This window comes from Rissa tridactyla, chromosome 5, assembly GCF_028500815.1.
Source record: "Rissa tridactyla isolate bRisTri1 chromosome 5, bRisTri1.patW.cur.20221130, whole genome shotgun sequence".
Lineage (NCBI taxonomy): Eukaryota > Metazoa > Chordata > Aves > Charadriiformes > Laridae > Rissa > Rissa tridactyla.
Window position 1 is genome coordinate 62,774,452 of NC_071470.1, and position 14,490 is coordinate 62,788,941.

The following is a 14,490-nucleotide window of genomic DNA, read 5'->3' on the forward strand; positions in this document are numbered from 1 at the left end:
CTGCAGGAGACTTGCTCTCATTCAAGCGAGCCCCTTGGGTTCCAATACCACAGCAGTGCAAGCTTACCTCCACCTCTTCCTCGAGCTCTTCCGACAAATCCTCCTCGACTCCCCCACTGCTGCTGCTGCTGATACTGTTCCTTTGACATGGCTACTTTTATTTCACACTGGAAACAGAAAGTTAAAGTCAAATCCAATTAGCAAAGATAACCCCCAAAAACCATTCTTAAACTTACAGAACACTAAGCAGAAAATAGGAATTGGTCATCCTAGTTCTCTCCTTGAAAAAAAATGGATAGCTTACACTCTCCAACTTGGAAATAGCTGTAAGACACTGGAGTTATAAAAACATTCTAAGTTTCCTGATTTTCTGCCAGTAGAACAGATTCTGAAAAGAATGCTTGCTTCTTTGCATGTCTTTCTGTTTTCCCTTTGAAATAGACCTCTGAGGTCTATTTATCTGAGAAAAGTGAAATCAAATCCGAGTTACAAAAGTATGGTCAACATTTTTACTCAACTCTGTTCTGAAGCTTCCACTACATATTCATACAATAAGGAAGAGGCTAGCTATGATTTGAGGTTTTGTTACTAGGTTGAATTTCAAGCAGGTTTCTGAAAGGAACGTTAGCTTCCAACAAGAAAGCCTAACTTCCCCTTTCATTTCAGTTTTGGAAGCACTCTAAGATAAATTGATATTTTGTTAAAAACAACAAAATATTTCCACATTAAACACACAAAGATCCAGGTACCAGGAAAACATGATGCAGCCTGATACAGCAGATCAGTGACACAGCACTGAGACCACGCAGCTAGAGAACGTGGGAGCTTCACAATGAACACATATGCTGTGGCTCAGCCCTTGCCCCACAGGGGTGCAGTACAAAACCTCACTGTAAACCCCCTCAGCTCAGAAGTTAAGATTACAATAACCTATTCCTAGCACCTATTTAAATACTACATAGGCTTAATGTCTACATGTGAGAAATAATGCTTATAGGTACTTTCAGACTATTATCCTGTTCAGTTTCTCTAGGAAGAACTCCACCTACTTTACTAAGCCCAACATTGTGGTATTTCTTTTCCATTATTTTCTTCACTGGTTCCTCCTCCTTGAAAGTAATGAAGCAAAATCCACGCCTCTTGTTCGTCTTGTTATCCATAGGTAGCTCTATCGATTCAACCTGGTAGAAGACAGAGATTTTTGTCTTTTATCCTACCATTCATGACACTTAAAAATGTTTGCAACAGGTCGTATTTGTCAACTGCAATTATTTAACTTGAATATGATAATGTGCCTCCTTCATAGGGCTTTACATCAATAGAAACCATGAACATCACGAACATCACCTTGACTAGAAATAGTGCTCATAATTGTGTAAGAGATTTTTTTTCCTCTAATAGTATCATTTGCCCATTCAGGAACTCATACAAAATAGGATGCACAAAGAATACTTCAGCTGTGCCAGATAAATAGTCCCAGTTTGACTTTCAGTTTTAACTCAGTTGAGACTGAACTAACTAGGTGTTTCAAATCTTGAGCAGATCTAAACCTCCAAGTTTTGTATGAAAAAGATTTAGCTCTGTGTAAGTGCATAGTTCTGTTCATCCACAATGCTGCTAAAATTGTATGTTAAACAGGACGAATTTTATGCCTGACTATAAACACAGAGTAAAGGTCTCCTTACATATAGCACACGAGACTTCAGTCTAGGCAAACAGTAAAGTCTATAGTCCAGGGGAACTGTCTGTAAGGCAGTAAGATTACAGGTATTTGACAACCGAATTCCCTGACAACAGAGGTGTCATGACCTGATGCTGGCAACATCTGAGAACTAATAGGGAAGCAGCAGCTGTACCAAGCTTGTACAAGGCCAGCTTTTAAGGACTGCAGTGATACTTTGTTCATCTGCACCACCAAAAACTGGGGACAGAGACTACACTGTCGCCCAGAACTCAGGCAAGGTGTCTGAACCTGTGCCATTGCAGATCAGCTAGGTGGCTGAAGAGCATCTCACCCAACTGACCAAAGCAGCATGCTCAAAAACATTGCCTCCCATGCCTGTCCCAGTCAAGACTGTCAGACATACCATGAATCAGTTCCTGACTCTCTGACTTATCCCAGCTCCTCCTTCCATTAAACCAGTTTATAAAACTCAAAGCCTGTAATTAATACCCTTATCATTAAAATTCTGACTACTAAGACACGTGGACCTACACTGGCCATTAAGTTTACAGTAGCGTGCATGCAGGTTGCATTTGGGGGCTACTATTTATTACTAAATGTGTGAAGACAGAACAAGTTCTACAAGCATAAGCAGTTTATTTCACCACATACCTCACCAAAACCTCCAAAATATTCCCTTATTTTCTCCTCAGGCGTGTCTGGAGATAAGCCCCCAACAAAAATCTTTTTAACGGGTTCTTTTGTTTTCATGGCTTTAGCTCTTTTTGGATCAATGACTTTTCCATTCAGCTTGTGTTCTTTCTGGTCCATGACCTGTGGAAAATTAAAACACAATCTTACTCACGGTTCAAGCTAAATGTTTCACTGATGTTTTCAGCAAGGCCCAGTTACTTTTATGCTTAGTTTATGCTAATGTTATCACCTCCATTTCAATACTTTGATGACAGCAATAATTTGTTGCACAAAACCAAATAGTTTCATATTTTGATCACTATCCACTGACATAGACAGTTCTGATAAAGCACTTCAGGAGTCACCTGGAGCCACATACCACTCAAGGGAAGTAAGAGCATGTAATGTTTCTCAGAAAGTACTCAGCAATCCCAACACCAAACCTCACAAAGTAAAGAATCTGTATTTTAGATACCGCCAAAGATCAATGAAGGTGAAAACTTTTCAGTGTGCTGTGTCAACAGCATTTTAGAAAGGTTAACAGCTAATTTTTACTTGGATAAATCCCAAATCTATCAAAGCCAATGGCTCCACTCTAGGGGTTCACATTGCAGCTCCGGAATGCAAAGATTTAAAGTTCCTTGTAAACTACTGCTTTCACGTAGTAGGCAGCAGACATTTATACACAGTTTTTTTAAAGTGCTCAAGTCCAGTGGCTTGCAGTATACTTCCCTATATGTATCCAAAGACACACTTTGGGAACCAGTGCTGGTCCTGGCCACTGCATCATGAGCAAGACAGTTTTGGAAAAAAACCATTTCAATAAGCATCTTAAGTATATTGTATCCCAGAGTCATCTTTAACAGATCACATACAAACAACTACGCATACAATCATCTGAGTGCTGTATCTTTGCTACCTAAAATTGAACATGATGTTTCATTACATTAATACTACCTTATCTACGCTCTCCGATTCTTTGAAGAGTACAAAGCCGAAGCCTCTCGATCGCCCAGTGATGGGATCTAACTTCAGAGTGCAGTCTACAACTTCACCGAATTTAGAGAAATAGTCCTTCAGATCTTTCTTTGTAGTGTCCCAGCTAAGGCCGCCAATAAACATTTTCCTGTTAAGACAAAACGGTTACTCCATTAATGTGTCTTACACAAAATCCTGTACTGTCAAGCTTTTTAAGCTCAGTTACCTAATGTAAGGAATAGCAGAATTTTATCAGTGACCCTCCACAAACAGGCCTGCACTTTTTGAGAACCTGCTTAAATGATCCTGTCCAGATTAGATACAAACTTACATGTACACAAAAGTTTTGCACCATCTTCCACTGCAGTCGCTTACTCTACTATCCCAAGAAACTACAGAGTGACAAAAACATATTTTACTACTTCGTTGCATCCCCACCACTACTGACCCACCACAGGCTTAATTCCATTTAGTTACCTGCAGAGCCTCCACACAGCTGTTTATGAAACAAACACAGGCAGAATACATTTATAAAGCAGTGCAGTTAAACGGAAGCATTTATGTACTAGTTTGGACTGGACATATGCCGATATTAGTAAACTAAAACAAAGAAAGTTAGTTTAGTTAAGTCGCCTTCCCCAGAAAGCAGTAAAAAAGCAAACTATTGGAAGGTCAAAACTTATCTTTCCTCCCAAAACCATGATATAAACACCTGGCATAATCCAATACAACCACAAGAACATCTTCCTAATGATCTTCCCCCTACAAAACCGGTGTTGCTGGGCAAACATGCACAGCGGGTAACTCTGATAATGACTTGTATTTTCAAAAGTACGCTGGAAGCTTGGAATCAAATCATGGCCACCCCATCACATTAGTAAGCCATAAAAAAAATTTAAAAAAATAAAAATACCAAGAACCGCTGTGTCTCAAGAGGAAACACTTCATGATTCGCATGAACTAAAGATCAAGCCAGTATGCACACAAATGAAGCATTTTTAGTTATTAGGCATAGGGCTTATGCACCCATTTAAAAGAGGATTTTATTTGAGATTATCTCTTCTAATATTGGTAAAGAAGATTTTACAGTGGGCTCAAAACAAAAAGTATGATCTGTTATGATCTATAAAAAACACTTTCTACAAAGCTTTGTCCATTTTCACTGTACCAACTTATTCCACAGTCACATACGCAGTTATCAGAAAACCTGGAAAACCACTGTAGCATGTTTTCAACTCCTCCAGTTTCCACACACAGGCAAATATTTCTGCCAATTGAGTACAATCGTGTTGTACTTTCACAAGCCGAATTCTCTCAAATCAAAAGCCGCCCATGTGAACTAACTCTGTTGAATTAGCTGTGCTCTTACAGAATTAACAAGAGCATTCAGCTTCTAACAAACATATCCAACCTCTATACAGATGTGGGGGTTCAGCAGCTTCAGATGCTTCTATAGAGTCTTGAAGTCTATAAACAGGAGAACAGATTTCCCATCCCTTTGTCCACTTTTCCTATTAGTTCCAGATCTCTCTTCAACAAAGCACCAAAAGCCCTTTCCAGTGTGACATCTTAAGTGTCTTCAGGACCAATATGGAAATAATGGTCCACCCTGGTAAACCAGCAGCCTCATAGCAATACGGATAGTAATTCAAAGGATGCTTTGCGTCCTTGTGTTCATCCATCATTAAGTTTCTTTTTGTTTGTTTTGTGTGTGTTTTTTTTAAGAAGCAAAACAGAACACATGCAGAGGATGCAGCACTGTATTTCTGACACACAGGGGGATAGTGATACTTCAGCAGTTACTACCGAACATACACTTGCTACGTGACATATAAAACACCTGGTTTACAGTTATTAATAAACCATTAACATAAACATATTTTTTATGTTTATTATATATTATTTTCTTTTTATTGTTCTTAATGAACAATCAACATTAACACACAAAACCCTGCTCTGTATCACTAAGGACATGACACACCAAGAACACAAGTTTCAAACCGACAGCCCTCTGAAGGATTTTCTTCCCACCATGCAATAACTGCATCTGTGAATCCAGTTACAGAGCAGCAAAATGTGACTGCTTCAGCTTGCCACTACAGAAGCTTACAAACTACAGCTCCACTCCAAAACTGAGGTCAGATCAAGGCTACAACACAAAGGTGAGCGCACCAAACAAACAAGGTGCGATGTCACAGTGCTGTCAAAAGCTTACGTACATTTCCCAAAGCACAGTTTTGCTGGTGTAAGTCACATCAGCACGTAAGAGTTTTCCAAAATAAGTTACCAGAAGTGTACTGGGAAAGCTTTCAGACTTAATTAAACAGAGCACAGACATCACTGTGACTAGTGGCTTTGGCTTTCTTCCAACAGGCTAGTCAGGAAATTGCCTGACAGTTGCCAAATTGTGTATTTCTCAAGTCTACAGTTCTCAACGAGGAGATCTGAGTGTACGACAATCTGTGCACTGTTTTTTCCTGATGACACTTTTCCTAACGCAAAGGAAACACCAATGTACCCACATCCAGCAGCTACCAAAGATGTGCTGTTTTCCCTCTACTACCAAGAGGGCTCTCAAAATATTTTGTTTCCTGTACAGCATTACCCGTGAGAACTCACAGGTCAAAAGACTGAACTAAAGTACAACTCAATGTATGCTACATGTAGTCACTGCCCCACTCAGTGACAACTTCTTCTAGGCTGCATTGACTCAAAGAAGATGGGCTTCCTCATGAAAACCCTTTAATAGGTACGTATTCAAAGACAAAAAGTAAAACAAATATGCAAATTCCAAAGGTACTTAAAGCCATTAAGAGCATGTAAGAAGTAACAAAAACATTCTAAGTTTTCACTAACCCTAGCAAAACACTCAAAAAGGTTCCGGGCTTGCAGCAACATCCCAGGTTATTGGGAAGGAAGATGACGCTCAGGAAGGTTTTGCAGCAATTCTCTACAGGACACAGTAGCTAGTGTTCCTTTATCGAGTTTATTTTCTGCCTTCATCAAAAACAGACCTGCAGCTTGAGCTACTTATTTGCCTGACAGGAGACAGCACACAGCAACAGCCTGTCCTGTAACTGGATTTATTATACGTGAACTTTACATGCTATATGAAAGTGATACTGCCCTATGCGAAGCATCAGGCAGAAGCCCTTAGAAGAGCAAAAGCTGCCTTCGTTCTTAAGCTGCTACCTAAAGTAACCTTCTTCACGGAAGAGGAGGAATGGCTTAGGGTGGGAAAGTCAAGGTGCCTCCTGCCCCTCACTGATACGCAACTGACGTATCATTTATGTTTGTCTGCAACATAGGGCAGCACTAAGTGATTGCAACCTGAGCGTTTGGTTACATTGAGTTACAGTCCTTAACACACACACACTGTGTGCTAACTTTTAGAAAAGAAATCCTGAAAAACAACAAAAAGAAGTTTGCAGTTCGGCACACATCACGCCAGATGTACGCCTCACGTCCAGCCACTGCCAACGGCCGTGGGATTTGGCCGGCAGGGGCACGGAACTTTCCCCATTTGACAACAGCATTCGGAGCTCCGTTGACAGCGCCGCTCCCGCTAATTTCGAAACAGAGCACGGTATCGCCCCCGGCTCCCTGCAATACCGAAGAGCAAACCAGCTACCGACCCGGCCGCGCTTTCCAAGCGCACGCCAGGCCCCCCGGTCGCGTTCAGGTTCGCAGCCTCCAGGTCAGCCGCCAACCACCGCCCGATCCGCTCCGTTCCGTTCCGGGGGGAGCAGCGGCACGCCCCCCCGCCGCCGGAGCGCCGCGGTGCCTGTGGCGTCGCGGTGGCCTCTCGCCCGCTCCGCACGCCCCAGTGCCCCCGCAAACAGGAAGGCGGAGGTGCCCCAGCCCCGCCGGCGGCCCGCCCCCGCCGGCCCGGCCCGGTACGTGACGTCGCCGCGGCGCCAAGTAAACAAACAGGGCGGCAAGCGGGGCCGGGCCGAGCGAAGGGGTGTCGGACCCCGCCGCCCGCCCCAGCAGGACGTCGCCGGAGACAATACGCCGCGGGGCGCCCGCGCCGCCCCCGCTGCTCACCCCTCGTCCTCCTCGTTCTTGCTGGCGTCGATCTTGGCTCCCTCAGACTCGATCCCGCCGCCGCCACCGCCGCCGCCTCCCCCGTCGGTGCCTCCCGCCCCAGTCCCCACCAGACCCTCAGGCTGCTCCGTGGGCTCGGCCGAGCTGCCTCCGGCGCCCGCCGACGCCGAGTCCATGGCGAACTGCTGCTCCGACATGGTGACGCCGCCGCCGCTGCGGCTGACCCGCGCCGGCCGGCCGGCGACCGCCCGCCGCCCTCGGCCCCGCTACCGCTTCCCCGCCGAGGCCCCGGCCCCGCTCGCGGCCTCGGCCCCGGCGACGGCACGAGAGCGCGGAGCCCTCCTCCTTTCGCTCGCTTTTTTTAATGGCGCCGCCACCGACCCAACCTAAAATGGCGGACGGAAGGAGCACCGTGGGCGCGGTCACGTGACACCGCCTCCCGGGGAGACGGCGCGGGCGGGTGCGCCGTCGCCGGGGCGGTTGGTGGCCGTTGCCCATGGGTGCGACCTACCGCCAACACCGGGGCTCCGAGGGGTTTCGGGCGGCCGCTGCGGAGCGGGGCCCGAGGCGAGCGGCGGCTCGTCGTGAGGCCGGGCGGGCGCCTGGCAGGGGCGGCTCCGCGAACCTTGCGGGGACCCGGGATGGCAGGGCCGGCCTGCGCTGGGCTCCTGGGCGCCTCGCAACCCACGGACACGCCGTGGAGCACCCGGCGCCTGAAGGTACCGAAATGAAGCTTTTGCCAAAAAAAAAAAGAAACAAACGAAAAAGTCGCTTTTAAATTTAAAACATGAATGGCTAGAAATCGAAGTAAAATTTGGGGAAGTGTGGGGGGGGGTTGGTATATTAACAAACAGGTGTAATAGCAAAGCCCTGTTCTAGCGGCAAAAGTAAAGCAGTGCTTGCAGCCACCCGGAGGTGCTGCTGATAAGAGCAGCTTCCGCGTCCAGCTGCGCTCTGGAAAAGTCGGGAGCAGGGTCAGGCACGCAGTCGCTCCTCTCAGCCGCCCCGCGCTGTTTCTTTAGTTGGTGGGCAGCGATGCCGGCCTTCTCGCATCCGACCTAATCGCCAAGATGACAGAAACCTCCCCAGATCTAGCAACTGCTTAACCCAGAGCAGTTATGGTATGTAGCTCTTCTGCATGACAGGAGACAAAAATAAAATACCCAGCTGCCTAGGAGAAATAAACGCTGAAATTCTGGTTTGGAAACTTTTGGAGAGAAACCTCTACCCAAACTACACCCTTTGAAGTTTGCAAGACAAGTCTCCCCTGTAAATTAGCTACTCACATTTCACTTTACTGTCCTAACAAACAAGATTTATTTTTGATGCATGCCTAGCTAGATACTTGTGCTGAGGAAAAAAAAACAAACCGGACTGCTGCAATCCTTTGGCTTCAGGCAGAACATGTATGCTCACTTACCCATCCCAGCTCTTCTATTCAGAAAACAACCTGCTGGTTAAAACATCTTCCCTTCTCCGGCAGTCATTCATTTAGGCTCGTTATGTTGTTTGCTAGTATACACAAGACGGGAAACCCATTTTCTGGTCCGGCTGAAAAGAGTCCAGTACAGGATTTAACGTGAAAGAATAGGTCCCAACTTGTACAGAAATTAATTGCTAACCCTGAAGTTCAGGAACTTGTAATCTTCTGCTTGGAATTGGAATAGACAGGGAGCAGTTGCTCTAGGTACATAATGAAGTTACTGTAGAACCTGAGTGCTTGAAAAACCTTGAAAGGTGATACAGATCTCAACCTCCAACCCCTCAAGCAGTGCTGAGCGATCAGCATAAAAAAGGTGCTGCTGTAGCTCTAGGCCCCTCCCTTGAGATGTATGAAATTGGCAGTATTGTGCCATAGAACCACTCTCTCCTCTTTTCTGCAGCTGGCAAGAGGCAATTCTGCAGTCTTCCACAGTGATGCTAACTCAAGGCGCTCTGGTGCTCTCTTAAGACGGGTCAGGAAAAGGAGTGGGCTGTACTGACCCATATACATCGTCACCTATCTTGAGCCATTTATGATCTCCAGAGAGGTACCTGCCCTTCTATACATCTAAAAGTATAGTTATACCACTGTACGCTGACAGCCAACAGCAAGACTACACAATCACTTAAGTAAGCATTTATTAGAGAATCCTTTAACATGAAATTATACAAATAAAGTTTGTATAAACACAAGTCCACATTGTGTCATAACATGAATGGCAAAAAGAAAGTAAAAACCATAAAAGAAAACTAGTCAGCCGCTATGTACAGTTGGACACAGTTGTGTCGTACACTAAAAGTCTTTTACAAAATAGTCATTTCCTCTCATGAAGAACACCCTCCATTCACTCACGATGCGCCGCAAGATGGCTTTGTTGCAGTATCTCTACCTAAAAATCAAGACAAAAATGTATGTCAGATCTGTGCAAGTTACTACAAGGATCGTTAAAAGGTCCATTTTCATGAACTGCTTTAAGTCGTCTATATATTCCTTTCTTCACTGTTAAAGATCATATGCATATTTATTAAGGTAACACAAGAGGTTTTGTTACCCATCAGTAATTTATCTTCCCAAATACAGCCATTCAGCCCATTTAGGAAGCTGTTCCAGAACACCACACATCCAATTTAGAGTATTGATCAGGCTCTGGATCAGTGTTTTTTTCACTCCAAATACTGCCAAAAGGGTTTCTGATTATTTGTTTATCCATCTAAATGACTGCTGTGCAAACACAAGTCAGAGTGATTTAGGTCAAACGGTCCACGTGCATATGATCTTTAATGTTTTTCCAGATTTAAAAGTTCGTTTTGGTTTGCAGATTTCACTATTAGCTATAAAAAGAAAAAAGCAAGCATTAAATCTTAAAGAATGCACACTTAAAATGAGGTTCCACAATTGAAATACAACACTAAACAGAAGACCAAATGATTAAGCTGTAAAGGCATTTATGTACTTTAACTCCTGTAAAAAACCATTTAAGTTAAGACACTTAATCTCCAAAAAGATTAAAAAAAAGAAGCCAAAGTCTGAAGTTTTCCACTTTAATCTTTACGCTGGTACATGAAGTTGGAAGAGACCATACCACAGGACAGCGTTTTCTGGTGTATGCCTTGCGCTCTGCCTGCAACGTGCGACCCCAGAGATAGACGTGGTCAGGGTGACACACGGCCTGCAATGAAGTTCCCGCTGGCGGGTACAAACAAGGTATAATGTCAGAGTTAGAAGACAACATTCTTGTTTTCCTTAAGTTGTACCCATTTCAGTACTTTACCTGTTAATACTTCTAATAAGTTTAATTATTCCTCTAGACCACCTGGTACACAACGCAAAACAGAAAAACTCTTATGTTTTTCTGAAGTACTAAAGAAGATAAAGTCACATTTTTACAAAGTTAAAGATCTATAGACACTGTAGGCAAAGCTGGTTTAAAAAAAAAAAAGTATTTTTTTTTAAGTTAACAAAAGCTTAATTAAAGGAAAAGTCATGCTACGCAAGTTTTTACTCTTCATTTGTCTATTGATCTTTAAATTACATTAGACATACTCAGAGTAGACCTTGCACTCATGTACACACCTGTTTCCTCAAGTACTAGGTACTGCTTTAGTACGGCTGGTAGTTGTTTTGGTGATTGCCGCCACCACGGGATGCCTTTCCATATGTGCTTTGTTGACCTGTAGAGAACACGGGGAAAAAAAAAAAACAACCCAGAACCATTAAGATTAATATCCAACACTCTGAAGGAGATTGTTCCTATACAGTACACCAACAGGGCTACTCTTTACAGCCATGTGTTAGGAGTAAGAGGTGTTACAGAACAATTACTAAGTTAACAGAGGCCCCTGTTCAAAGATGCATGCTATTATTATCTGGAATGACATCAAAACCACTTACCACTGTAATCTGTGTATCCTGGCCCATATCCATAATTAGGATAGTTGTACCCAGAGTAGTCATATCCTCCATAGCCACTGTAACTTTGATCACTATAAGCGCTATTATAGTTTCCATATCCTTGATCATAGTAGTTATTAAATCCTTGATTCCAGTTTTGTCCCTGACCTGAAACCAAGTATAGCATTTCTAAGTTACAGAACTTATTATTTCATTCCTCCTTCTATGCCACTTCATCTAACTTCTGATGGCAATCTTTTTATGCCAGAACTATTACCTGGAAGAATCCTGTTACCTTCTCAAGAACCCAAGAAAAATAATTTTCTAAAAGAATCAAGGCATCTCATTTAGATATAAGAGATGTATCATAAGGTCTTATCCCCCAACAACATTAGAGAAACACAGCAGGTAGTCCTGCTCATGGAACAGCCAGGAAAAACAAACCAACATAATACTGAAGGCATGCCCCACAGCAGCTCCTGCTGTTTTAACTTCCATTTTGTATCATTAATTGCCCGAACACTAAGTTATACCATAGGATCAGCTTTACTGCATTGTGTTGGTTGTGACTGCTTGACTTTTTAAGACTGAGATGCATTAACCTTTAACGTAACAGTTTATTACTTCTCATCTATGTGCAAGGTGTAGCAAAGAGACTTGTCTTCCTCTTTAGCAAACAGCTCATGCTTTCTTGCCCATGAGCCAACTAATAGTGTACCCCTTTGTGTGAAAGGATAACTGCACTACCCATTTAGTTATTCTGTCAACTGCTGGTATACAAAAGCACCCTACATCCAGCTTACCACTTTACCACTTGAATGCAAGCAAAGCAAGAAGAGATTAAGTTTTCACAAGCAATCACAACCACCAAAATACCATTTCCTATCAGGGTACTTTCTACATTCAATTTAAACGTGAGATCTGCATGCAGCCTGAAACTTGGTATATCTACAAACACCTTAGTGTTTGGTACGGATACTTAAACATTTACATTAATTTCAACATCCAAAACACTCACCCCGTCCACGCCCCCTTCCACCTCCTCGTCCACCAGACGCATTGCTTTTTCCTCCTTTCTGCTGTTGCTGCTGTTGCCTGTATACCTCTTTGGGCTGTGCTACTTTTATCTCACACTGTAAAGACAGAAGTTCTTTAACTCATCAAGAATTTCAAGACCATTTTGTAAGTAGCTTTCAGGGAACACTACAGAGATGTTCTATTGCACATGCTAAGAAACAAGAGCTTCCATACCTTGCCTGAACCAATTTGATGGTATCTGCTTTCTAGTAACTTCTTTACTGGCTCTTCATCTGTGTATGTGATAAAACAGAAGCCCCTCCTCTCATTCGTCTTTGTGTCCATGGGAAGCTCAATGTTTTCAATCTGAAATCAAAAGTATCTATCGATAACACAGGAACTCTGTAAGCAATTTCTTATGCCACCAAAACCATTCGGCAGTCTGATGTCTATGCCAAGTGCTTTTAATAGTTATAAATCAGTCCATCACAACACTATGGAATCATTAACATGCATATAGTTTCAACAATCCCCAGTTTTATGTAAGCCTGAGACAGCTCTCCCCTCACAAATTCTTCTGTCTTAAGACAGAGGCAACACTGCATGTGAAAACCAGAGCTGTTTTATATGCCATTATACTATACCTCGCCAAAAGCGCCAAAGTACTCCTTAATCTGCTCTTCAGATGTATCTGGACTCAGCCCACCAACAAACACTTTTTTTGGTGGCTCCTTCCCTTTTAGGGCTTTTGCCCTTTTAGGATCTATTAACTTCCCATCCAGTTTGTGTTCCTTCAGTTCCAACACCTAAGAATCACACAAGGAAACAAAGTCTGAGATCACTACAATAACACAGGCAGGCTTTGTGCCATCGATCCACAAGAAATCCACCCACCTTCTCCACACTGGCAGCGTCCTTGAAGAGCACGAACCCAAACCCCCTCGACCTCCCAGTGACTGGGTCTGTTTTAATCGTACAATCCACAACCTCGCCAAACCGAGAGAGATACTCTGTCAAGTCCTTCTTGCTGGTGTCCCAGCTGAGGCCTCCAATAAACATTTTCCTGAAACACAAGTAGTACATATGAATACACGTCTGTACACACACAGCTAGGTGCAAATGCTCGCGTGGAGCTAGCCCGCTCGTGGCTGCCACAAGCCAAAGGCGATCAGGAAGCCACCGCCACCCGCCTCGGCTCGGCTCGCAGGGCCTGACAGCGGCGCCCGCTGCTCCGGGCGGCACCGGGGGAGCCGCAGCGGCTGTCCCGGCCCGACCCGGCCTCGCCGTTACACGTGGGCCGGGCCCGCGCGTCCCCCCGCCCGCAGGAGCGCGCACCCCCATAGGCTGCCGGCGACGTCAGGCACCCTGATTGGCAGCCCCCTGCCCCGCCCCACGGAAACTGGGTCAACCGCCCGGGACACAAAGGCGGGCGCGGCCATTGGCGTGGGAGGGAGAGGCCCCGCCCCGCGCCGCCCCCCCCCTTCCTCCCCCCCCGCACGACTCGGGAGGGCGGGTGAGGGAGATGGAGGCGCGACCCCCCCCGGCCCTACCCATCGTCCTGCTGGTTCTTGCTCGCGTTGATCTTGGAGCCCTCGGCGAACTCCTCCGGGCCGCCACTCATCTCGGTAGCGTCCTCCATGGCGGGGCGAGGGCGGCGGGGCTGCTCAGGCGAGCGGCGGAGACGGCGGAGACCTGCGCCGGCAAGAAAATGGCGGCGGAAGAGATCCGGGCACCGCCTGCGCCGTTCTTATATACCCGCGCCGGCAGCCAATCAGCGCTGCCCCTCTCCCTGGCGTCACAGCGCCCCTGGCGGCTTCCGACAGGGATGCAGCACCCGCCCGCCGCCCCCTCCGCGCCCCGGCCCCGGCCGCTCCGTGAGCGGCGCCGGTACAGCCGCGCCCTGCGGCGGGGTGCAAGTGCGGCGTGCAGCCGCTGTCCCTGCCCGCCCCGCCTTTCCGCCTGGCCAGTGTCCCCCTTTGCCGCCGCAGGCCCTGGGCAGAGGCGGGGTTGCCGCTGCCCCCGGGCGGGGACGGGGACCGGGAAACCGGGACAGGCGTGCTCCGGAGCCGGGGGAGTAACGTGCAACCCAGAAACCCCGTTCAGGAGGCGGCGGCTGCGGGGGCGCGGGGCACAGCGCACCGCGGCACTCCCCGCTGCCTGCGGTCCGAGCGCCGTCGCCTCGCTCGCTCGCTCACTCACTCCCGCGATCCGCGGGCCG

General features: G+C 46.0%; 2 protein-coding genes and 1 long non-coding RNA gene across 14 annotated transcripts in view; 1 reads left to right on the plus strand and 2 right to left on the minus strand.

Moving 5' to 3' along the window:
- HNRNPD (heterogeneous nuclear ribonucleoprotein D) overlaps window positions 1-7,746 on the minus strand; it is a 10,471-nt gene extending 2,725 nt beyond the window's left edge. For all 7 annotated transcript variants that reach the window (XR_008466546.1, XM_054202326.1, XM_054202324.1 and 4 more), the window contains exons 1-5: window positions 7,382-7,746; window positions 3,314-3,482; window positions 2,336-2,497; window positions 1,050-1,181; window positions 68-167 (exon numbers count right to left, since the gene is read on the minus strand). Coding sequence is in view for 6 of the 7 variants with exons in the window: in XM_054202326.1 (XP_054058301.1) it covers window positions 68-167; window positions 1,050-1,181; window positions 2,336-2,497; window positions 3,314-3,482; window positions 7,382-7,578 (760 nt within the window). In the remaining variant the exon portion in view is untranslated. The remainder of the gene's footprint in view (window positions 1-67; window positions 168-1,049; window positions 1,182-2,335; window positions 2,498-3,313; window positions 3,483-7,381) is intronic.
- Window positions 7,747-7,850: 104 nt separating this feature from the next.
- LOC128909902 (uncharacterized) lies at window positions 7,851-9,601 on the plus strand. Its single transcript, XR_008466550.1, has 2 exons — window positions 7,851-8,100; window positions 9,265-9,601. It is a non-coding gene; the product is annotated as an uncharacterized LOC128909902 (long non-coding RNA).
- HNRNPDL (heterogeneous nuclear ribonucleoprotein D like) lies at window positions 9,486-14,018 on the minus strand. 6 transcript variants are annotated; one of them, XR_008466548.1, is made up of 9 exons: window positions 13,823-14,018; window positions 13,167-13,335; window positions 12,917-13,078; window positions 12,507-12,638; window positions 12,274-12,388; window positions 11,256-11,423; window positions 10,938-11,035; window positions 10,450-10,550; window positions 9,486-9,753 (listed from the first exon to the last, which is right to left on the minus strand). XR_008466548.1 is itself a non-coding variant. In XM_054202331.1 (8 exons), the coding sequence occupies exons 1-7, from the start codon at window positions 13,909-13,911 to the stop codon at window positions 10,965-10,967; spliced, it is 906 nt and encodes a 301-aa protein (XP_054058306.1). In that variant the 5' UTR covers window positions 13,912-14,018; the 3' UTR covers window positions 9,486-9,753; window positions 10,938-10,964. The 6 variants fall into 6 exon arrangements, 4 of the variants coding, with proteins under 4 accessions (XP_054058306.1, XP_054058305.1, XP_054058309.1 ...); XR_008466547.1 differs by having other exon boundaries at window positions 10,447-10,550; XM_054202331.1 differs by lacking the exon at window positions 10,450-10,550.
- Between the last annotated feature and the right edge of the window lie 472 nt (window positions 14,019-14,490).